Below are 22707 nucleotides of genomic sequence, written 5' to 3'. Positions count from 1 at the left end.
CCGCTCAAAACTGGCTACTTCCCATCCATTTAACACGAACTTGATCACAAATGAAAATAAAAATTGATGCTCTGCGAGTCCCCAAGCAATCCTTCCGCTCAATCCCTCACGTAACTCAACGAATGCAAACAACAACAAACCCCCCCGCCCCTAAAGTGCCGCAACACGCCTTCAAACGTCGCCGGCGCCGGGACGCTTCCCCTCCCTCAGGCTCCTCAGCAGCCCGTCGACAGTCTGCTCGGGCCTGCCGCCGTCGTACCTCAACTCTGCCCTCTCCGGTGCCCTGGACGGCTGTTCATCCTCGGTCTGCGTGGCCTGCTTGAGCTCGGCGTCACTGGCCTCGGCGCAGGCCCTGGCCCTGGCCCTCTTTTTGCGAAACTGCCAGGTGAAGATGGTGGCGATGACGGCCGTGAAGAAGACCGAGACGCCGACGATGATGCCGACCTCGGTGTCGCTAAGCTTGGAAAAGGCGGCGCCGCGGTCGCCCAGGTAGGAGCCCTGGTCTATGACGGCCGACGAGGCGTTTCTGTCCGTTGGGACGTTTCCGTAACCTGCCATGGTTTGGCGGATCTCGGAATGGGGAAGGTTGTTTGTGGGGTTTTCTTTTTGTTTGTTTGTTTGTTTGTGCTTTATTTGGGTTCTGCCTGTTTGAAGCATTCAGTAATCACCATGATTTTATTCAAGGTTTTGGCATGAGACCAACATTAGATACTAAATGGTACTCACGTCGATTCCAGTAGTAAAAGAAAATGCCTTGGTGGATGGAGGCAGCTTTGCTCAAAGGAATTTCCCCCAGCCAAATGAGATCAGACAGATGGCAACGCTGCAAACACCAAGTCGAGTGATATCAAGTGAGGGGATGGGTTTGTTTGTCCGCTGAGATCGAAGTCAGAATGAAAGAAGGGTGGAGGTACAGGAAAGGAAATGCGGAATCTCACAAGGCGCAGCAAACCTATAAACGGGCGAGTTTGTTTGTCGAGGATGTACGGGAAGGTCGAAAGACAGAAGGGGCGAGTGGGCGGTTGCATCCGTGGAAGCACGGCCGTAAAATACCAAAAGGAAGGCACAATCAACACAAGGACACAAGGGTTCACTGGGCTACTTGCACCAGCTCTACAAAACTTGGGCTCTCAGATGTGAAATGGTCTAGTTACAAGGCGGATATCAAATATCAAGTTACCTTACCTATCTACTACCTATGGGCATAGATGAAAGTTTTATTCAAGGTCACTACAGAAATAAGAATCGTCTTTTGATCTAGGTCACCTTCAATTCCGTTTTCCAGTTGCTTTCTTGGGCATACTGTTTTGCCTGCAATTTGTGGTTGCTTACAGTCGCTGTCTACCACCTATTAGCCACGGATTGAGGTGCTCCTACACTGGCCCGTATGATCATAAAGCCACTAAATTTCCGCCTCGAGACAACAAATTTGGGAAAAAGACTGCGGAACCACCAATGCAATGTGCCTGGGTATCTTAGACACCACATGTAACAGTTTCACCACGCAATCACATCTTTCTTTTTTTTTTTTTTGCGTATGACCGACTTGTCCCAGCAAGCCACCCCGTCGATCGACCCGGATACACGGAACACGATGGGTGCGGCTGGCTGCATGCATACTGGCGAGGTATCTCGGCAGATAATATAATCCCGGTACTTGCATTTTTTCCCTTTTCAGAAACAGTTGAAGTGCAAAGTGTGACGTTGCGTCACCCCGTTGTAAGACGTGATTCCGGGTGGTCAAGTGGGCGGTGAGACGAGGAGGAGGGACCCTTCCTGCGAAAACCCAACGGAACCAGAGCAAGAAGGGGGCAGGGCTTGCTGGCTGGCAAAAAGGACAACGGTCTCAAAAAACACACCAAACGGATACCTCCTTGTTTTATAAGACATCTCCCAAGGGGTGTTTCCAACGTACCACAGCCTACGGGCTGCCTGGTGAGCTTTTTCTCACTTGATCATCACTCCAACAAATGATCTGTACGAGGCTTTAGTTAGGTCTACGTTCTTTGTTTGTTATTTTATCTTTTACCCTGGTATTTATAGCTAGCCGGAAATTGTGTGGTATACGTGTTGCACTCTCTCATCATTCCATCCAATGCTGTTGATATCGGAATGGGCAAAGTGTCAAGGAAATCACAGCAGAGGAACCCCATTAGGCACTCGGTGTCATGCGCACTAAGCACCCTGGATCGGATAGCGATGAAGTAGTGCTCGCCCGCATGCCCATAGGGCCCTCGTTCCTGGATTCGATCTTGTCAAAGTTTTGCAAGATCCTGAATATGGCCAAAGACATTTGCGTCAGGGCAAACTGCTGACCAATACAGATTCTCGGACCCCCACTAAACGGAGTATATTCCCAAGCAACCCTCTGTGTGACGATTCAAATTAGCAATGCTATTCAAGCACGACTCTGATCTGACAGGCCATCATGGTGGTTAGAATTCGTGAACTCACCAAATCTTCCCACCTCTCCGGTCGGAACTCTTCTGCATCAGGGCCGTAGATGTCTTCCCGTCGGTACAAGGCATAACTGCTCCATCGACACGATGTACCCTTGGGGATAAGGATTGGCGCCTTTCCATCCGGCCCACCACCTCGGGGCAGGATAGTCTCCTTGCTCGATGCTCGGGAATTGGTGGCAACGGGAGGCGCGAGACGCAAAGCTGGAAACACAAAAGACTTGATATAAGCAAGAGTCATCATGTCATCCAAAGACGGACAAAGTTTCTGGTCAAACTTACCCTCCTTGATGACATTTTGGAGATACTTCATGTTCCTCAAAGTCTCCCAATCCGGGTTCTCCTGTCCCATATCCAACATCTCCCGCCTCAGCTTGGCCAAAGCATCAGGGGACTGCGATAAGAAGTAGAAGGCGCAAGCAAGCGCAGCGGCAGTTGTATCCCGCCCTGCAAGTATAATGGACAGGACCTGGTCGGTGATGTACTCCTCGCTGGCCCCTGATGCGATGAGCTCGTGGAGGAACAGGTAGCTCCTCTCCTTCTGGTACCCCTTTTCGGTCATTGCCTTGGAGACGTACTTGCGGACAAAGCCCCTCACCACCTTGACGTCGGCGTCAAACTTTCGGTGTGGTAGGTATATCATCATGGGACCAAGGCGTGACATCTTTGCACCCTGAAACAGGACGTAGTCGAAAGCCCTGAGGAACTCCTCGGCATCGGGAGAAGCCTGCACCAGGAGATCAGTGCTCCTGCCGAGCAGAAAGTCGGTGCTCGAGTCCATGGTCATGAGAAAGAAGAGCTTCTGGAGGTCAAAGGTAACGTTACCATCCTGGCAGGAGCTGCGGATCCTCTCGAGCAAGTGAGTGATGTGGCGGTCGAAGCAGGCCAGGTCGGCGACTTGATCACGCACGAAGCTCGGCCGGAGCATGGAACGGGCTTGATGCCAATTCTCGCCGTTGCTGGTGAAGATGCTCTTGGGACCCAGAATGGGGAGCACGGGGAGCAATCTCGGCCCTGCTATCTCCCAGCTGTCGAAATCGGTTGCCAGGATGCTCTTGATGTTCTCAGGTTCGTCCGTTTGCAGTACCCAGGTCCCCAGAGCCATGGCATAGTGCGTGTGGCCGACGGTCTTCAAGTTCTCCCTGGCAAAGGGGAAGAACTGCCCAGCGCCGGCCGCGCGCATGGCCTTGAGGAAGTAATCCAAGCCGAGCACGGGGTCCTTGTGTGGGTAAAGCTTGGCCGGAAGACAACCCAGGCGCCGTGCCCGCAGCTCAAATTTCAGTTTAGCAAAGAATTCGTATTGCACTTTGAGTAGCAGCCCGGAGAGGATGTAAGTAGCTCGGCTCTCCCATTTCCCAGATGAAGAGGTGCCTGCTAAAACATGCCACGCTAGGAGGCAAGCATGTATCGTAAAGGGTATCAGAAGACATGATGCAACGGTCCAAATGGCTATGCGGTTCATCTTGTCCAGTCGCTGCGGGTACTGATTAGGCACCTATCATGAAATGGGAGATTTTGAGGGAGGGTAGAAAAGAGATATCGTCCGAAAGTTAAAGAAGGAACATGTAAAGGAATATTTTTGAAACAGCTGGCGAGCGGGGACTTAGGAGATAAATAAATTGGCTACAAGGTAGGCAGGTACGCCAGGTCGCTTCTAAACATGTCTGGTGGAAACGAAAAGCCGGTTTCTACTTCCCCCACGGAGCGCCTATGCATGTTTCAGTGAGGCTACTCCGCGTTCAGCTGCCTTCTAGCCTCGGTTGGTCGACCGAATCTTTATCTACCTGCCCAAGGTAACTTGAGTATTCAAGGTAAGGTAGTTAGTGTAATTGAGTACATACCTTATCTAGGTACGTAGGTAGGTAGGTAGGTTAGTAGCAAGAGGTAGGTAATGTTAGGTACCTTGGGTTAAATGTAATTTGGTAGAGGAGCTTGGAGGAGGTAGTCTGATCGTCGTCATTTTACCTACACCCTCCCCAGAAAAGTTGACGATTAATACCCATACCGGCAGTGGATTTCCAAATACATACTAGCGTGATTGAATGCGGAGGATTTGACGTTGTACGAAGATTCATGACCCTGCACCACGGGAAAGTGCTGCAATCATCTACCGCGGTTCTAGGCCCCGCCTTCAATAACTCAAAAAGTACTGTGCAGTATCTCCTTACTGCAATACTTCATTTAGTCTAGTGAGCGCTTGGGAAGGATTATACTGTGGGGACTCAAAGTGGGAAAAGGGGGGGGTCATCGGGCCTATATGATTTACTCAGCCGAGGTCTGGCAAGCTGGATATCCGTATTAGGCCTTAGTGCCACTTTTGCATGCACTGCATGTGCGTAAGCGCTAAGGTCATCCCTGGGGATTTCCTGCGTCTTTTATACCTTTCTTTAAGCTATGGCGGGGTATTAAAACAGGGCATGTACTTCGTACCTGGGTGGGTAGGTAGGTACCTACTCTAGCTTAATTTTTAAACAAACCTTCAAGCCAAGCCATCAAATGAGCCTTCATCTTGGCCACCAGGGCTGACCAATAAGGGTAGCGAAACTCTTATTTCCAAGAGCAGATGCATGATAACGTGAGACTTATATACAGTAAATACTCACATGCTTAAAGAAACTTCTTTGCTCCATGATAGGCTTGTAATGTTGTGCCACGACGCACATCCGTAAGATCAGTAGAACGGTTGCAGTCAGAAATCAAGTATCTAGATCAACACCACTGTGTAGATTGCTTACCGAGATAGCGAATGTATGATGGACTTAACCACCTATAACAATGCTCACGAGAGAAGTGTTTGGGAGGGAGAAGGGAAGAACAAAGTTTTGTCACGATTAGCTTGCGATTAAACAAACAATTTTGCTGGTTTACCGCCTGGAGTATGTAGCAATTAGGTGCGTGAAACACCCACCAAATAAGAGGCCTGAGTTGAATATGTAACAAGGATGAGATCCTTTCCGTGGTGCTCTTCCATGTCCTGCAGCCATCATAGCCATGTTCCGATGAGCAAGCAAGCACCTTCATTCTCTGACAGAAGCGTCTGAATAATTCCACATATCTCTTTGCAGTGCCGAAGGAGCAGTTTGGAGACAATTGATTACCCGAAAAAAGCATGTACTTGAGACAAATGTTCCTGGAAGAAAGACAAAATAGACAACACGATTACTGAGCATGCAATTTGAAAGAACTGCCTGTCAATGTATGCGCCCTTTTCATATCCTATCCTTGTTGATGCTATGCCAAAAAAAGAAGAGTCGTTCAGTCATGCATTTTGTCGATGTTGTAATCGTCTTTCCGACCTCGTTCCCTCGTTACATAAGTAAATGCGAGTTATTCCAATATACAAGAAATGGGAATATCGAAATCATGTTATAGCCTGGCAGTATTCCGATCATAGCCAAAAGATCCAAGTCAAGGGCGGGTCGTTGCATCATAAACTTCAGCTGACATTACAGCGTATGTTTCTTTCCTATTCAAACCTCTGAGGTCGGCATCTTTTTCTTGCGCAGCCGCCTGCCCTCTTTCGCCCACTAGGCAGATACTCTGGACGGTCTTGGACTGCTCGGCGCCGCGGACTTCTTGAGTGAGTTGCGCTTAGTTGATGTCGGTCCTGACCTCTCGAGTTGATGAGTGGCAGACCTTCGAAAACCTGCCCCTTGTTCAGGAGCAGATCCGCTGTCAGGGGCTTGTCTGACAGAGATCGGACCCATGGAAAATACCCGCATACTGTTGACATTTTTTGTTCGGTTGGCGTCTGCAATTGCGGTGCCGGTACTTCCATCGCTGTCGGATCTATGCACCTCACCAACAGCATCGACGGCCTTGCCCTTTTCCTCCGCGGACGGAGCCTTTTTCCGCAGTAAACCTCCCGCTACTATAGTGGCCGCGCCATCACCGGACCTCCCTCCGTGCACAATGAATAAGCGCAACTCTGACCACCGCTGCGGCCATGACTTCTTCTCCGTCTCGTCCATCAGCACGAACACAACAGCTGCGAAAAGGCCTACCAGACTGGCCACAGTAAGCGCGTACGCTCCAGCCCTATCTCCTGAGCTGATGGGCGCAAACGTTTCGAAGCTTGTCCTGCCAATGTCTCTACCACCAGCACCAGGATCGCCCCGCGACGTACCACCCGAGTTATCTGTCACAGGCGCGCTCGAGTTGACAGCCATGACGCTTATAACGACCTCGAGCGCCGCCATCATTTGACCTAGTCCAAAAAGCCCGTCGTTTCGCCCTTCATCTATCCACCGCAAACCACACATGCGACCATTCTCGCCGCCAGTGCACTGCTGTGCTGCAGCGACCGCCGAAGATCTCAGCAATGGCATGATGCGGTCAGAAGTCTGGGGTGCCCATTTCGTAGTGGCAGCCATCCAGCGCGAGAGGTATGCTTTGAAAGACTGTTGGTCAATGTTGCACCGCCCAACGGGTTCGCAAGCCACTTCGGACATGACGTCCTTGTTCGTGCCGTTGAAAAAGATCTTGGCCATGTCGACAATCTTATCGAGCCGGTCCGCCCACCTCTGCCGTGATGCGCCGGTCGTAAAGTTGTACATGGCCGCTACGCCATGCATCAAGACGCCTGTATTGTAGGTCCACACGTAGGGGGTTATATTGGTGCAGTTTCCCGCGATCCTGGCACCGTCCTGTATCCACCATGTCTCCGTGTTGATGATTCCGATGCCCCATATCCAGTCCCATGCCCGATCTGCCCACTCAGCATACGTGGTGTTGCCGGTATAAAGCGCCAGTCTGGATGCTATGTTGAAGAAACACCCCTGGGAAATCGTGTTTTTGTAGTCGAAGCCGTTGTTCCAGTCATACACCTGCCAACGTAGCCCGCCATTGCAGTTGCCCATGTCCCAGCGCGACGCCTGCGTGTTAAAGACGGCTTGCGCGAGCGCTAACCACTGTGGTTTATCAGGGGGTGGATCGGGAAACCTGTACTCTGCCGCTGCCATAACCGCCACTCCCCAGAAGCCCTGGTCATCGTTGCCTTCGTTGAAGGCCTGGGCTGCCGGCATGTAATCTTTTTCTTCGCCGACTTGGGCTAGGAGACCTTCCATAGTCATTTTATTGAATTTGGTGTCACCTGTGTAGTACCAATAGTCGATCAGAGCGCCCATTAAAGCACCGCCCTCCCACCCTGTGCAAAGTCGTCGACTGGTGTCAGTAGGGGACCCCAAGGGCTAGTTGGGAATATTACCTACAGTAGTATGGCTTTGGTAGTATCCCAGGTTGGTTCCCCGGCAAGTGGCCAAAGTAGTAATTGTCAATCATGTCGTCTGCAATTTGTCTAGAAATCATTTTGACCGAGTCTGGGATTATCGAAGCACATAGCGTGAGCTTCGTGAGATAACAGCCTATGTCCCTAATTTACAGGAAGAAGTATATGCGCACCTGTAGAGTTGGGGTCGAGAGTATAAGCCTGCGCGATTCTAGTCAAGGCAAGCCCCAAGGCTGATGCCAAGACGCAGCTAGCCCTTAGTCGACCCAACATCTTGGATTGATACTTGACGCAGCAGGCGATAGACCTAGAGGCTGACAGACAATCAGAGGATACATGCAGAAGATGGGATGATGTGTGCGTCTTCTACCGGACAAACTTCTGGTCGCATAAGCTTATAGCTGGGATGAAGGTCGTCGGAGGGTTGCTCTAGGTCCTTCGAAAGGATTGACAATGGAGGGCAATCAAAGCCGAGCCAACCAGTTGAATTGGAAATTGGGCCTTGTGTTCGCATGTGCCACCTAGCTGTCGTGCAGACTTGCGCACAAGGAGAAGCAGCATCTACAACTTAAATGTAAGTTAGGTGAGGTAGCCTCGCCAGTTGGGTTGGGCAGCGATCATTTAAGGTCGCGCCTGTGAGCCCGTTGCAAATGAGCAAGTGTTTTGTGAAAGGGCCCCCTAGAAACCAACACTCATTTGTCAAAAGGTCAGAAGATGACAGGAAGGCAACCCTGCGGGGTGGCAAGCTGTTGTGTAAAGAAAGCGCACCCATGGCTGACCGGCCTTGTGGATCACGACGTGACCAACCCCATAGAGGAGTTCTGGTTGTGTGGCACAATGTACGTTTGTACCGTGGGTGAGAAGGAAGGAAGATGGATGCGGGTAGCTTGTACCACGCCTTAAGCCAATTGCAGTTTGTTTGCCTGTGCTTTTGGTGGATTGGCTATGCGCAGGCTTTCGTATTCAATCGAAACGAGCAAACTACCGGTTAAATTCATATCTGGTCATGGGTGGATGGTTGTTGGTAAGGCTGTGCTCGGAAGCTGAGATTCGGTCCGTCAGCACAATGGAACCCGGAGAGTGCTTGAGTTTGAAGATTCCAGCGGTTTTTCGACAGTCTGTTCGAGGCCTTTGCCTGCCGGAGTAACTGGTACCAGACTAGAGGTAAATTCCTCGTTGACTTGAAGCTTTGACGCGACTTTGGTCAGTACAAGGTGCCTGCCTTCCATCCGAGGTCAAAGAAGGTCAGGTAGGTACCCAAGAACCGTAAAAGTGTATCTGCCTAGCTACTGCTTACGCTAAGGTACTTATCGATCCATTTGTCGTGGACACCACCCTGGCCATTGCGAGCAAAGGGGTGCGTTGAGCGGGGCACATATCCGTGCTGATATTTTCCATTGGCAGGCGTGATGGCTCCCCGGCCCCCGGAAACCTCCTTCCTAAAAAGTTCAAAATAAAGAAACTGCCTTGGGTTAAGTTAGGAGTTGCTTTTGGACACAAGTTCCATCACCATCCCTAGAAATTTCCCGTCATCAATGAACGGATCGCATCTGCTTTTCCACGCAAAGACAGAAAGAGCCCTATGTTCCACTCCTTGGTATATCACCAATAATGGCGAGTGGAGCAAAGCATCAAAGAACATGCCCCCCTTCTGTGGTTCGGTAGCAGCTAAGCCCAGGTGAACAAGAGTTTAGAAAGGTATTAAGAGTCCAGAACTCTACCTGAGACGGCTATTGTGGCAAAAGAATTTCTCAATACTCTCCATCTTTCGTTACCAAATCAGTACTTTGAACAAATACCCACGCTCAAGTATTGGCTTCTTGTTGCCCACCGAGCTTCGCTCTGTAGTTCTGACCCAGAGACGAGTTTGTTTTTCTTTTTTTGCTGCTTTGCCGTCGTCAAAAATAAGAGGCCTGACTTGTCTGCCTCATGAGCTCGTCAGTCACGACCCGGTCTTCTATGATAAAAAGAAACCACCTCTTCGCTGAGCATAGTCGCTTGTATAGAGCCCGTTTGCCTTCTTGACATTCACTGGCAGTACGACTCCCGTTCCGGCTGCCAAACCACCAGTCTTGATGACGATCCTGCCACTCTTTATTTGCTCCTAGGTATACGCTACCGCTTTGTTGAAGTCATCGCTTAACGCTTGAGATTCTTGGCTTTAAGGATTTTTTCGATAAACTCTTTGCCAGAATAATTTTTCTCTTGCCATCTCAAAGGCCCAGAGAGGAGGACAGTGAGAAGACCGTTACGTCTGCAGAACTAGAGAAGCACTTACAGTCCCAAAAGCAACCATCGATGCCGTCAACGGACCGCTTCATCAGGACCAACGATCACCAGACTAATTACCCGGTCTTGAGACCTACAAACCAAAGCGTCATAGCTCTTGGGAGGTAGATAGGAAGATGACTTATGTTGGTAATATTGAATATTTATGGACTTTCTATATTGCGGTATATAGCTCTCGGAAAAGATTCTGGTCCTCGACCGGCGAATCTAGTTCGCCTTGCACTTTCTGGTCAAATCAAGAAATTTGTCATACGCACATGTCATTAGTCCATACCTCGATGTTCGATTTTGTACACTACAGCGAGGAGGTAAATCCGGGGTTCGATTTCGGCGGGGCGGACTCCATCCTCGGGCGTCACTAGCGTGGAGTATCGCGACAGGCTGGCGACTGATTGAACTGCAGTCCAAGAGCAGTGAGGCTCGCACTGTCCAAGATCTCTTAATAAAGAAAACAGAAATATTCAGAATAGGACAGAATAAAATAGAAGATGATCAGGGCGCAAGTCAAGATCGAAAGGTAATACTTAAAAAGTCAGAGAAAAAAATAGATGTCTATTTATAAGTATGTTTTGCAAGAGCAAAGAGATGGCAAAACACCAAGAATTTAGAGAAAATATGGAGCACAAATGCTCTGGGTCTCTGGGTCAACTGAAAAACCACAGACGGAACAGAGAGGATAGCGAGAATGGTGCAAATAAACTTTATTGGATAATCGATTGTCGTTGTCGTCGTCGTTGTCGGTACGGAAATACTACGTACTCGACAACAAGGAAGCCCGGAACTTCAATAATCATCCAAAAGGGGCAAGGATTGTTCCATATCAATCAAAACCTTGATGAGTGGTGTCACCTCGTGCTGATTACTTCCGACAAGGTGCCTGCCTGATCTGTACAGTGGCTGGTGGGCTTCTTTGTGTATCGTCAATCGGCCCCCACCCTCACCCCACCTGGGCCCTTGATTTCATGTCGACGCTGGACCGTGCCAACTCTTTGTCGACTGCACATGGTACAGGGTAACCTTTAGGCTTGTCTTGTGATGATAGCAAGCAACACCTGAATCACTGCAATTCTTCCTGTCAGCAACACGCCCGTGCATTTTGTTCTGTTTTGTTCACTTCTACTTTATTCTCTCAATTGCCTTGTTTCTACCACAACTACACCAATTGAATGACTTCCTACCTACTCAACTATCGCGTGCAGAAGTGCTGTTACAATACCAAAATCTTGCCTAGCGACTTTTTGTAATTTTACCGTCAGCCGATTGAAGCCGCAAGCGGCGTTGTCTCGTACCAAGCCTTTCTCTACTCTGGTCGGTCGTGTGGCTCTTGACAGCCGACAGAAACCATGGCTGCCTCCGGCAGCATGGTCGACCCGACCAAACCAGAAAAGTTTCGCGTTGTAATTGGCGACGAGCTTTTAGGGAAGAGTACTAAAGAGGTCTTTACGGGCGTTCGATGTAAGGCTGCAATTGGAGTGTTACTGCCCCAAGATTTGACCCGCAACAGAGGACTAATCCAGGACCTTCCACCCGCGTAGACAACCACAGGCCAGCAGAGGAAGCACCTGGGAGCGCACGAATAACCCCGTCGAAGCCCGGCAGTGGCACGTTTGACCTGGCGTTTCGCGAGCCCGATGGCACCAAATACAGCTACAATGGAACCCGCGCCATGAACGACAGCCAGTACGTGCTGGTCTTTGACCCCAACAAACGCACTTTTGTTCTACACAAGCTCGATTCGCTCTTCAATATGAACCTCGTCGGCACGCCCGACAACGACGACCCAGCATCACTAAAGAAGCAACATCCGTTCCTATCGGGCCATGGAGTTCCTCGGCATCTGGAGCAAAAAGCGGCAGCAATCGCGGGCACCGGCAAGGCTGCAGGCAAGGCTAAGCCGAACACTGCTTTAAGACAACCCAAGAAGCAGGCTCCAAAGAAGAAGGAGGTCGCCAAGAAGCCCCCTCAGAAGCCCGCAGCGCCGCAAGAGACTATGGTCCTACCCCAAGCACCGTCGGCTCCGTCTCCTGCTTCGCCGCCACCACAAAAACAGAAAAAGAAGGAAGTCAATTCGGACGATGAGGACGACGAGGATTCTGATGACGGCCTCGAGATCGTTTACACCGACTCGCAGGAGGCCAAACCTCGGGTGAACAAAGGCGCTGCCTTTTCGCCGCCATTCTCTCAACCAACACGGCGCTTCTCGGAATTCATCAAGGACCATAACGATGAGGATGACGAGGACGCTGATGCGGATGGTGAGCCGGAGTCCGACCACGATCTCGCCGAGGCCATGGAGGAGGACGAGCCAGAGGATGAGAACGCCAACTATAACGATTACGACAAGCCCGACCAGGATGATTTCGGCGACCTGGAGGAAGATCTTGAGGCAGCCCTGGAACAGGAGTTGGCCGCGGAGGAGAGCGACGTCAGTGAGGAGGATTAAAATGTTGATGTCAGGCCCTTTGATTTAATAAGCGTACGTTTGGCGATCTATCAAGCCACCACCATCTTAGACAAAACGGAATCGATAAAACGGGACATTCACGGAAAGGCGCAAGGGGTTTATTTTGAGGGGCATTTGGTATGGGATTGAATTTGCTTCTTGTTTTCTTTTCTTCTTTTTTTCTTTTCTCTTGTTTCCAAAAGCGATTTTGGATATATCTTTAACAGATTGAAGTCTGAACGCGTGCATGGATGGATTGGCCCTTGAGTACCTATTGGAGGCATTGAATATCAACATGATAAAGGAATGCGTACCTTCAGATTCTCATGTATTAGAATTAATTGTTCTATGCGGTGTATGCTACGGGATACAAGGCGGGAAGGCCTTGAACGGGATTGGAATCCGGCCCTCAGTCCTTCATTATCATCCCAAAGTCCACATTGTGGAATGTAGCTCACGTTCTTCGCCAACTCCATAGTCCACCTGTAAGTGAGCACTGACACGCCGACACATTTCTATTCTTATCGTCCGCTTTGTTGGGGTCTCCAGGATCAAATGGGGGGGAAAGGATGAAGACAAAAATACTAACCGGCCACACACATATCTTCTTTTTTTAGCGAGAACGAGAGGTTAAGAACTGAAACAAACAGATCAGGTATACAGTGAAAGCTTGGTCGGAGTTGAGGATTCAGACAAAAGACAGTCTTTCGTATTTAACGAAAAGGGGAGACAAGAAAGAAAACCGGTAAACCCCCATCCCCTTCGTTGATAAACACTGGGGATCGGTCTCACCCATATATTGACAAGAATTGGTAAAGAGATGAAGCACTGGGTATGGCGCGTGGTACAACCGTTAAGCTGTCGATGGTGAGATAAAGCGAATTCATATAGTGCAGCCTTTATTGGTTTGCAGCCCCAGATTGGCGGCGAGCCAGAAACTCAGCAAAGGGAACCTCTTCGCCGTCCATTGTTACGTCACTGCCCGAGTCTTCAGGATCGTAGTCTTCAGGCTCGTCGTCTTCATCTCCACAAACGACCATGCTCTCGGGATAGCGTGGAAGCATCAAGGCCCGGCGCTGTGGTGTGTTGTTGTTGTTGTTGTTGTTGTTGTTGTTGTTGTTGTTGTTGTTGTTGTTGTTGTTGTTGTTGTTGTTGTTGTTGTTGTTGTTGATGATGATAGGGGACTCCTGCCTGTCACAAATGACGACAGAGCTGGAGGTGCTCTCGTTGTCGCTATCTTCAATGGTGACAACTTCGTTCCTCCGAGGACGTACTGCCATCGCGACATGGTGCCGTGCAGGCCGGGTCTGAGTGCTAGCAACCGGACTCGCACTCGTAGCCACACCGTCAACCTTGCGCAGGTGGTCGAGGAGATGTTTGTAAAGGTGCTCTACAGCCGAAGGTGGGAAAGCATTTCCAATCTGCTTGATGACGCTGCTTCCCTGAAATTCGAAAAAGTGAGGAAAGCCCTGAAGCCCGGCCAACTCTCTCTCGGTGAAAAGCCGCCGACCACTTGGGTGGCACATCTTGCCACGGCCACAGCACAGAGTCTCCCGAAGTATCGTGTTACCGTCCCAGGGTGCTCCAGCGGCCCCCAGACGTTCGGCCTTTTGAACATCGTGCAGTTGTGCGCCGCGCGGGATGTTGGCAAGGACGTTGTTGACTGTAGTAAACGGCCGGAGTCCAGGGGCGTTTCCGTGAGATGCGGGAGGAAGCGTAGGCAATACCTCGCCGGGGCAAGATCCGATCATTACTAGTCTCTTCCTCGGCTGAGGAACACCCCAATCCTGTAGGTGCACAATACCCCATTCGAGGCTGTACCGTAAAGTACTAAAGCTCTGTATGAGCTTGCTGAAGTAGGGTCTATGCATCTCTCGCAAGATGCCAAACGTCTGCTCCAGGGTAAAGAGTCTAGGACGCAGTTTGTTGACGACATCTCCACATGCAAACAAGGCGGCCATGTTGATCTCGTCGTTTTTGCCCGGACGAGTCTTTGCGGGTGACCAATATTGACATGGAGGTGACAGATGTAGAACATCAACGAACCTGAGGCTGCTACGCATTATGAAGTCGAAAATATCACCTTCGAAAATGTTCACTTCAGGGAAGTTGTGACGGTACGTGGCGGCTGCATGGTTCCAGTGTTCAACGGCGTAACCCAACCGGAAGCCTGCTGCCCGGGCGCCTTGAGAAGCGCCTCCTGCACCACAGAACATGTCCCAAAGATGTATCTTTGACCCCGGGCTGGTTTATTGCTGTGGTTGTTGTGTTTGTCTTCGTTTAAGAGGTCAATGGTGGGCGGACGGTTGCCTGGGAAATATGAACCTCCTTTGGTTCTTCCTCCTCGCCACCGCATCATTGTTTCCAAGTCGGACCCTTTAATGCTGAGACTGTCATGTTTCCCGGCTGTGGGAAGATCGGTCTCGTTGAAATGTTCTAGCCGCCATCTATGCGCCTTCTCCTTGGACCTTCTACCAGCGTCACGATAGTAGATGGTATGCCTCCACCGGCAAACCAGTCTTCCCATGCGCTGAGCCTTTACTTTGTCCTCGTTGAAATCTGCCAGATTGCATGAGTTTTGCGGGTATGGAGTATTTGTTATGGTAAATTTCCGAACGCGCTTGATGGCTGCAAATTCGATCTCGACCAGTGCTTGATCTTGTGGCTGACGGGGGTCGTTGTCATCAACCTCCAGGATTTGACAGATCTCGTTGCCGTATCGTTCCAGCATAGCCCTCAACGAGCGGTTTCGGGCGTACGGGATCCCGCGGACAAATACTTGTCTCCCTCCGTTTCCAGGCTGAGAATAAATCACCTTGACCTCCAAAAACTCCATGTTGAACGGCTGCAGCTTCTGGTACAACTCCACCAAAGTACATGGGGAAATTCTTAGGCCGTCGCGATGATAGCTTTCAAGGCGGGTTTGGTGCGGCTGAAGACCTGGGTTCCTGGAAAAGTCGTGGCCCTCGCCGCCTTGGTGATCCTCGTCATCTCCGGTCAGGTCTATATGTTCCAAACCCCCGTCGTTTTCTTCGTCATCTGAGATGATTTCAACTTCATCGTCATCAATCAATATAGGACGACGAGGCCTTTTGCCATATTCCCTCGTCAGACGGTCCACGTTTTCGTAGTCTTCGTTGTTGTCCTCGTCCTCGTCCACATCAACTCGAGGTGCTTGGTAAGGTGGCATCTTTCCCAAATTTTGAAAGAAAAGTGAACTGAATATATGCTCAAATAAACTCTGGTTAGTCTTGGAAGTCTGTCGAGTCTCAAATCAAATGAACATACCTAGCAAGCAAACCAGGATGGGTAGCCCAAACGAAAAGCTGGGCGAGGAAAGACGGGAAAATGATAACTTTTTCAGACAGCTAAGAATCCAAATCCTGTCAGATCCTACTGAGTTATTGTGGTAACGAAAAGAACAATATCCGGCAAAAGTTGCTAGCCAGAGAAAATAGGTTGTAGGGTCTTGTGAAAGTGAGAGGGAGGGGAAAGAAAAGAAAGAAAAGGAACAAACGTAAGGCCAAGTGATAATGGCGGGAAAAGTAGGGGTTTTTGGGCATAAAAAGTGAGGCCAGACCGAGAAAAAGGTGAAAAAGGTCTTCCTTGGTATAATTAAATCATTCCCGTTTGCTTGATGAGGAGAAACACAAATACCGATAGCTGACCTTTATAAAAGGAATAAATATCGGAGAAAATCCAACTAAACGGTATTTGGGCTTACGGATTGGGTAACAGGCTAAAGGGTTATAAGTTTCCGAAATGGAAGGAAAGTTGAGGGTTTGATAGCAGTGATTATGAACAAAGAGCAGACCGTGTACTAAGATGCTAGGATGGCTCTTAAATGTTGTGTTGACGGTCAGAGCCATTGCGAGCATCAGGCTTTTGCCGACCACCTGGAAGTGTTTTGCTAAGATTTTTCTGCCATTTTTCATGGTACGAATGTCACCTTGCCTTATTGGAATAAAAGAAATCCCTGATTCCCTAGCCGGGACAGGCGGCTTTTTGTACCCTTTTTCTGTTTTTGTTTTCTGCAATCTACCGCGCCTTTCTTCAACCATAATACTACTTTGGATACTCTTTTGATAGGTCGTGAAAATATCATATCAACATCAAGTTCCTGCCTTGAAAGCTAGAGAGGTCTAAATTCTAGCCTACATTATCTTGGGCCAGCAGCAATGGAAAATTGACCACCACAGCCAACGAAAGAGACAACCTTTCCAATAGTATCACCGCGCTTAACAGAAGTAGGCTGCTCAACTGTGTCCTCGGTTCCCAAGCCGGTCCTATACTCGGACGAAAATCCCCAGCCAAACAGTCTTCCATCTTTAGATATTGCCATGGAATTATCTATACCTGCAGCGACAAAAACAGCATCATCGACACCTGTGAGAATACTTGTCAGCAAGCACTACGAGGACATTCTATACTGCTATCACAACCTTTGTTTTTCTTACCTGGGACTAAAGTTGGTATGTTGAGAATCCTAGGACGCCGCGCCGAATCGAACCTCAAGCGGTCTCGAGGGATATCGTCCAGGGCAACTCCCACCTGGCCGTCGTCACACCGACCCCATGCAAGAACCCGACCATCTTCGGTACATGCCAAAGAGTGGTGCGAACCTGCCGCCATGTGATTGATACGAAAAGCCTTCAAGCCGATCACCACGGTGGGCTTGAGCAAAGTCAGCTGCTCCTCGCTCGCCGGTATACCTGCCTGGCCATAGTTATTAAGCCCCCAGGCGTATATGTTGCCACTTATATCTACGGCGAAATTGTGATGGAAGCCAGCATATATACGTTCGATTTTGTTCTTGGGCAGCCCGACCGGCTGTGGGATGAGGGCTTGGAAGCGACGTCGTTCGAGTATTCGCCGGCCCAGCTCTCCCTGTTCGCCGGAACCCCAAGCCACAACGTTCCGGTGTGTGTCAGGGCCAGGACGTGGTTCGCACCACATGATAGCTCTCTGATGCCGGCAAGTCCAGGGATGAGAGCCGGGGCTGGCTGTAGCAGCTCGTCGTGGCGGGGTTTGGCCTTGTCTTTGATGGAGTCGTAGAGGAAGCCAAACAGTCCATCACTTCCCTACGTCTGGATTAGAAAATCATAAACTGGGGCAAAAAAAGCATACTTCAAAAGAGGATATGCAGATAGAAAGCTTACTCGAAAGGATCCCCATCCATACACTTGACCGTCGTCAGTGAGCGCAAAGGTGGCACTGTCACACGCCGCCACCTGGATTATGGACAACCGCCCAGCAGAAACCGGAAAAACCACCGCAGACGGGCTACTCTCCAACGGGTTCAAGTCGGCAACGTCATCCGGAAGCCCTTCAGGGGGCTCCTCCCACTTGGTGTCGCGACCGAGGGCCTTGTTGTCATTGACGCCCCAGGTCAGGACCCTACCGTCCCTCGTGAGCGCGGCGGCGTGCATGCCTCCCGCCGCAACCTGGATCACGCCGGTCTTGTCGCCGGCGTCGAGGAGGTGGTTGCGAGTGGGATACCGCGCCAGGGTCGGATCTCTCTTCTTGTCTGTCGGCGCGACACCCAACCCGAGCTCGCCGCTTGCGCCGCTGCCAAAGACATATACATCTAGCACTTGTCTGGGCGGGTTGCTGCTCGAGGCTATATGTGACTTTTGCCGTTTTGCCTTTGGCCCATCATTGTGCTTGTTTTTGTGCATTTTGGTTAGCTTTTGGGGTTGAACTGCCTGAGGGACCAATATTTATTTATATATATATATCTGTATCAATTCAGGCGTGGTAGAACTTACATTTTGTGACGGCGCTCCCCTCTTTCCAACAGGCACTGGGGGGTTGGCTGACTTTGAGGTCGCTTTTGAACGCATCTTTGGAGTGTCTTCTGGTCCTTTACCCGTTTTAGTATATTTTTTTCGATTAAGAAAATCCGGACCAATATGCAGACAAAGGAAATACTGCCTGGATTGGATATCAGCAAAAGGGGAAATTCAAGCATGATGATTACAAACAAACAAACGCGTCAAAACATCCACAAAGAACCCACACGTACGTGTGCAGGCAGGCAGCAGAGAAGCACCAGCCTTACCGGGACAAAGAGTCACATTCCACAGGCTGCCTGCAATGAAACCCAAGTGTAAGCACACGCATTGACCCTTTCTTACAGCAACTGCCGGCCAACTAAACGTTGATATGGAGTAAATAAATAGTGGATAACTTAGCGAACTAGGTCAGAGGATCTACCCAACTCATTGATAACACTCCTGTATTTTTTCTGGTTGTGGCCCAAGTGAAGAATATGTAAGCTTTGTAGAATACATGAATGGGCTTTTTTTGCCGTGTCCCGTTTCCTAAACTCCTGTGCTTGTACACCCATGCTTGTTTTTTTTTTTTTTTGTGGTTTTTTTGTGATTTTTATAAGACAATCTTCCCTCTGTTTCCCCCACCGGTCATTCCGAATTTAAAACTAGTCCAGGTACCTAGTCATCACCGGCCATGGTCGCGCTCTCAGGGAGGAATTCCTGGCTCACCCTCGCGGCATCCCTCAGCTCGTTCATCAGGGCGCCAAGACCATACAAATCATGCACCTTCTTGCCCATATCCATCGTGCCACCGACTGACTCCCTACGCCTCGACTTCTTCTTCTTCTTGTCTTCTCTGCTCGGGTCAAAGTCCATGCTGCTCGCAAAAGACACCCTCCGACTCGACTTGCCCTCCTGCTGCGACTGCGGCTGCTGTTGTCGCCGCGCGCCATGAGCAGAAGACCACGCCCCGGACGCCACGCTCTCCGTCCCGATCGTCGAGGTGCTGGGAAACCGCCAGTGGCGCGTCGCGGGCTGCGGCTGGCTGAATCTGTCCCTGTCGAACCCCTGCCAGTGAGGCTCGCCGCCAAACAATCTCCTCGGACCGCAGTCGTAATCCTCCTCAAAGTCCTGCGACATGGTGCTCGCCTTCCGCGAGTGGCCGTAAAACGTTCCGGTGCTCGTGCTGCCGAGGCTCCTCCTGCGCATGCCACGCATCCTTTGCATCGCAGCCTGCGTGGGACCGTCGTTTTCCTCGTCCTCCATCGGCGTGATCACGCGATACTGCCTCGACGGGGCGGGGGACAGACCCTTGCGGGAGATAAAGAGACGCTCGTCCTCGTCGTCGTCCTCTGGCAGGTATCTCTGCATCGAGTTTCGGCGAAGCGATGCCGGCGGCTCCTCGGCCGACTCGTCGTACCGACCCCAGCTGAACCCAAATTCGGACGCGCTCGACCTCCTCCGCTGCCTCCGCAGGTTCTCGGCGGCCATCTCCTGCTGCTGCTGCTGCTGCTGCGCGCGCTGGCCCTCGAGCGTCTTGTTCAGCGTCGTGAGCAGCGGCATCAGGGCTCCCATCCATGCCTCTCCGCTCTGCTCGAGCTGCTGCTCCAGCTGTCTGACGCGCCGCTCCATCTCCGCCACGCGCTGGTCCGCCGACTCCGAGTCCGTCGTCGATCTCGAAAATTCAGAGGGGGCGACCTGCGAGGCCATGGGATCGGCTAGGCTGTTGCGCCTTGACTTGTTGCTAGCGTCTTGCTCCTTAAGTGCCTTGGCTTTCGCTTCGACTTCGGCGATCGACGCAAACAGACTAGCCTGGCGAGCCCCCGCCGCGGCCGCTGCAAGCTTTTTGCGCCGCTCGATGCGCCGCGTGAGTGAGATGCGGTCCTGCTGCGGAAGTGCGCGCGTCGTCGGGGTTTCTGCTGACTGCTGCGGTCGTGGCTTGAGCTTATGTTCGGTCGGTGACTGCTGCGTCTCCTTGTCCAATGCCTGTTCGACTAGATCCTCGGGCGAGTTTGGTGGCGTGGGCTCCTTTTGAGCGGCCGACAAGGGCGTGTCATCGCTCCAGGCCGACAACATATCTTCAGGCGGCGGTGACAGCAGGGAATCGACATCGCGCTCCATCCGAAGTGCCTGCTTTTCCAAATTTGCAGACCATGGTGTGGGCGTAGACTGTCCTGGCTCCAAGACCTGAGACATTCGGAATTCTTTGCGCAGAGGAAACTCGCTTGTCGCTGATGCACACTCGCCGTCTCTATCAGCTGCCGCTGCTTCTGCTGCTCCCTCTTTGCCCATTCCAAAATTGGTGGTCCTGATAGGAGTCAGAGCTTTGCGGGAGGATGATTGCTTCGAGTAAACTGTGGAGATTCCAAGTCCAGAGTCCTGGTCCCTCAGCGATACCTCCATCGGCGAGATGGATCTATTGAAGACATCGTCGATGCTCTGTTGCGGGGTGATTGTCCTTTGCGACGTTGGACTGCCCGGAATCATCTCCCCCAGAGCATCGGTGCGCTTGACTAGGTCATGCGAATTGTACAGTCTCCTCCCACGTTCCCATGCTGGTTCAAAGGCATGATCGTCATTGATGATATCCTCGGGGTGTTCCGGTGGCGTATAGACAGCGCTATTGGGCGGTGAGTCTAGATCTAGTTCTAGTTGCCAATGAGCAGCCGACTGGTTGCTAGTGGACTCGTCAGCGGCTGGCTGCGGTGCAGTAGCGTCTAAACCACCGTCGGCATCCCAGGCATTTTCCATCTCCCTCAAGGGGTTTTCGCGTCGATGCCGAGCTGCAAAACCCTTCTTCTTGACCGATAGAGCGCGAGCACCAAAGTCTTTGCTGTGGACGCCGCTGCGCTGAGAAAAGTTGGTTTCGAATGGAGATGATGGTACCGATTTCAAGCTGTTTGGTGCTGTGACGAAAAGCTCGCTCAAAGGCGTCTCAGACCTTGCCCAAGATTCGAGGGGATAGTCGGACGATAATGATGGTCTGTAGAAATCACTGCTCGGGAACCTATCCTCGTGATCCGTAGCCCCCAAAACCTTAGGTGAGACTGCAGAAAAGTCGGATTGACTCTCTGCAGCTGTATGTGGGGTGCATGGTGACGATAGTGAAGATGCCTGCGAAGTGTTGATCAAGTCCGGCTCGTTCTCGTCAGACTCCCCGCTGACCTCAGGAACGGGCCCCAACACGTTGCCGGTGAGGGGCTCGTCTTGCTCCATGTAATATGACTCAATGGCGTTGAGAGATGCCGGCGCATCTTGACGTTCGAATATGGGATACTGTGACTTGATCTCGGGACCAAGGTGCGAGTGCTCGACGGGGATAGAGATGGCAATATGTCGATGTCCTGCTGCCGTCCTCCCCGCGACGGCCGTGTCGGGTAACTTTATCGGTTGCAAGGGTTGCGCGATCTGCTTTCCTTTGCTTTCGCGCGCCGGCTTGCGGGCCAGTACGGCCTTGAAAGAAAACTTCTTGTTCTTCTTGGCCAAGTCGGAGAGCGGGGAAGCCGGAGTAGGATCGTTGTCTCTCGACATGTACTACGTAATCATGGTCAGTAAAAGCATGGCTCATGACTATCCCTAGTCGGCGTATTTACTGCCGAAACAGCCTTCCTTCCCCGCGCAGTTGTCCTTTATTTTCTTACACACGAACTCACATTACTGGGAGGCGGCGTCTTGCTGCGCAGGAACTCGCCCAACTCGCGGAGGTTTTGCGACTCCCTCCGCTGCCTTATGACCATGCGCAGGCGCGGATCGCCCCTCAAGGACCCCTGAGACCCCGTGCTGGACCCCGTCGACATCCACGACTGTCGTCGAGAAGACTCTCCGTTCTGGGAGCCTCGCAGGGATGATCCCGACGGGCTGGCATGGGAGCGCGATTTCTCATATGTCACCGCAGTAGACGGCATTTCATTGCTGCCGCTGTCGGTAGCCAGATAGCCAGAAGACGTTGTTGAAGGGGCTCGCGAGTTGATCATGAGATCCTCCAGCTCTATCGTGGGCAGGTTGGCCGTCGTCAGATCTAGCTTGAATTCGGCATCAGAGGTAGAGACATGTTGGCCGAGTGGCAAAGTTTCCGAGGTTGGGGGGTTGGCCATTCGGATAGCTCTGGCGTGAGTCTGAAGTTAAAAAAGCAATACCCCGCTGAAAGAGCCCCGATGGTTACGATTCGTCTAGAACTTGACAAAAAGCAATGTTTGCACTTTGTGACGGTCTCTTGTCTCCGATTCGTCAATCCCAAATACTGTAGAAAAAGAATATCAAAGCCAAGGTACGCCGTGAAGGCCGTGATAAGTGACAAGTCATATAGCAATCAAACATGCAATTTAATCCAGGGCAAGCCAATCCCGAGACCCTTACTTATGGGGAAGATCAATAAGGGACCCAAAGCCGGGACGATATTCGGTTCTCGGCTGAGCTTGTACAGGGTCTCTAATCTAGAAGAGCCAAGGTTATGTCCTGGATCGACGCTAAACTGCATGTTGGAAACACTGGTCACGGCTATGCAGACCAGGGGCC

The 22707-nt window shown here is 51.1% G+C and overlaps 6 protein-coding genes across 6 annotated transcripts; 1 reads left to right on the top strand and 5 right to left on the bottom strand.

Annotated features, from left to right (window-relative positions):
* Positions 1-171: 171 nt before the first annotated feature.
* Positions 172-558, bottom strand: PgNI_10587 (uncharacterized protein; the record flags this gene model as incomplete). Its single annotated transcript, XM_031130560.1, has 1 exon — positions 172-558. The coding sequence occupies one exon, from the start codon at positions 556-558 to the stop codon at positions 172-174; it is 387 nt and encodes a 128-aa protein (XP_030980182.1).
* A 1432-nt stretch (positions 559-1990) lies between these two features.
* On the bottom strand, positions 1991-4435 carry PgNI_10586 (uncharacterized protein). Its single transcript, XM_031130559.1, has 3 exons — positions 2742-4435; positions 2455-2663; positions 1991-2368 (listed from the first exon to the last, which is right to left on the bottom strand). Exons 1-3 carry the CDS (start codon positions 3919-3921, stop codon positions 2153-2155), a joined length of 1605 nt encoding a protein of 534 aa, XP_030980183.1. The 5' UTR covers positions 3922-4435; the 3' UTR covers positions 1991-2152.
* A 1178-nt stretch (positions 4436-5613) lies between these two features.
* PgNI_10585 (uncharacterized protein) lies at positions 5614-8448 on the bottom strand. The gene is made up of 4 exons (XM_031130558.1): positions 8057-8448; positions 7860-7993; positions 7670-7777; positions 5614-7605 (listed from the first exon to the last, which is right to left on the bottom strand). Exons 2-4 carry the CDS (start codon positions 7957-7959, stop codon positions 5987-5989), a joined length of 1827 nt encoding a protein of 608 aa, XP_030979805.1. The 5' UTR covers positions 7960-7993; positions 8057-8448; the 3' UTR covers positions 5614-5986.
* Positions 8449-11025: 2577 nt separating this feature from the next.
* PgNI_10584 (uncharacterized protein) lies at positions 11026-12707 on the top strand. The gene is made up of 2 exons (XM_031130557.1): positions 11026-11430; positions 11511-12707. The coding sequence occupies exons 1-2, from the start codon at positions 11319-11321 to the stop codon at positions 12416-12418; spliced, it is 1020 nt and encodes a 339-aa protein (XP_030979873.1). The 5' UTR covers positions 11026-11318; the 3' UTR covers positions 12419-12707.
* Positions 12708-13317: 610 nt separating this feature from the next.
* Positions 13318-18400, bottom strand: PgNI_10583 (uncharacterized protein; the record flags this gene model as incomplete). The annotated part of the gene is made up of 7 exons (XM_031130556.1): positions 18187-18400; positions 17578-18081; positions 17275-17499; positions 16876-17248; positions 16623-16804; positions 14518-15608; positions 13318-14464 (listed from the first exon to the last, which is right to left on the bottom strand). The coding sequence occupies exons 1-7, from the start codon at positions 18259-18261 to the stop codon at positions 13318-13320; spliced, it is 3597 nt and encodes a 1198-aa protein (XP_030979801.1). The 5' UTR covers positions 18262-18400.
* Positions 18401-18870: 470 nt separating this feature from the next.
* Positions 18871-22296, bottom strand: PgNI_10582 (uncharacterized protein; the record flags this gene model as incomplete). The annotated part of the gene is made up of 2 exons (XM_031130555.1): positions 21846-22296; positions 18871-21726 (listed from the first exon to the last, which is right to left on the bottom strand). Exons 1-2 carry the CDS (start codon positions 22284-22286, stop codon positions 18871-18873), a joined length of 3297 nt encoding a protein of 1098 aa, XP_030979802.1. The 5' UTR covers positions 22287-22296.
* Positions 22297-22707: the final 411 nt, after the last annotated feature.

Source organism: Pyricularia grisea, chromosome VII, assembly GCF_004355905.1.
Source record: "Pyricularia grisea strain NI907 chromosome VII, whole genome shotgun sequence".
Lineage (NCBI taxonomy): Eukaryota > Fungi > Ascomycota > Sordariomycetes > Magnaporthales > Pyriculariaceae > Pyricularia > Pyricularia grisea.
This window is presented reverse-complemented; position numbering and strand designations above follow the sequence as displayed.

Coding starts and splice junctions, on each gene's coding strand:
- PgNI_10584 (XM_031130557.1), top strand. CDS start 11,319: ATGGCTGCCTCCGGCAGCATGGTCGACCCGACCAAACCAGAAAAGTTT. Junction 11,431..11,510: donor GGTCTTTACGGGCGTTCGAT/GTAAGGCTGCAA, acceptor CCACCCGCGTAG/ACAACCACAGGCCAGCAGAG.
- PgNI_10585 (XM_031130558.1), bottom strand. CDS start 7,959: ATGTTGGGTCGACTAAGGGCTAGCTGCGTCTTGGCATCAGCCTTGGGG. Junction 7,778..7,859: donor TCTCGACCCCAACTCTACAG/GTGCGCATATAC, acceptor CGATAATCCCAG/ACTCGGTCAAAATGATTTCT. Junction 7,606..7,669: donor ACTACCAAAGCCATACTACT/GTAGGTAATATT, acceptor GACTTTGCACAG/GGTGGGAGGGCGGTGCTTTA.
- PgNI_10586 (XM_031130559.1), bottom strand. CDS start 3,921: ATGAACCGCATAGCCATTTGGACCGTTGCATCATGTCTTCTGATACCC. Junction 2,664..2,741: donor CCAAAATGTCATCAAGGAGG/GTAAGTTTGACC, acceptor TTGTGTTTCCAG/CTTTGCGTCTCGCGCCTCCC. Junction 2,369..2,454: donor CGGAGAGGTGGGAAGATTTG/GTGAGTTCACGA, acceptor ATCGTCACACAG/AGGGTTGCTTGGGAATATAC.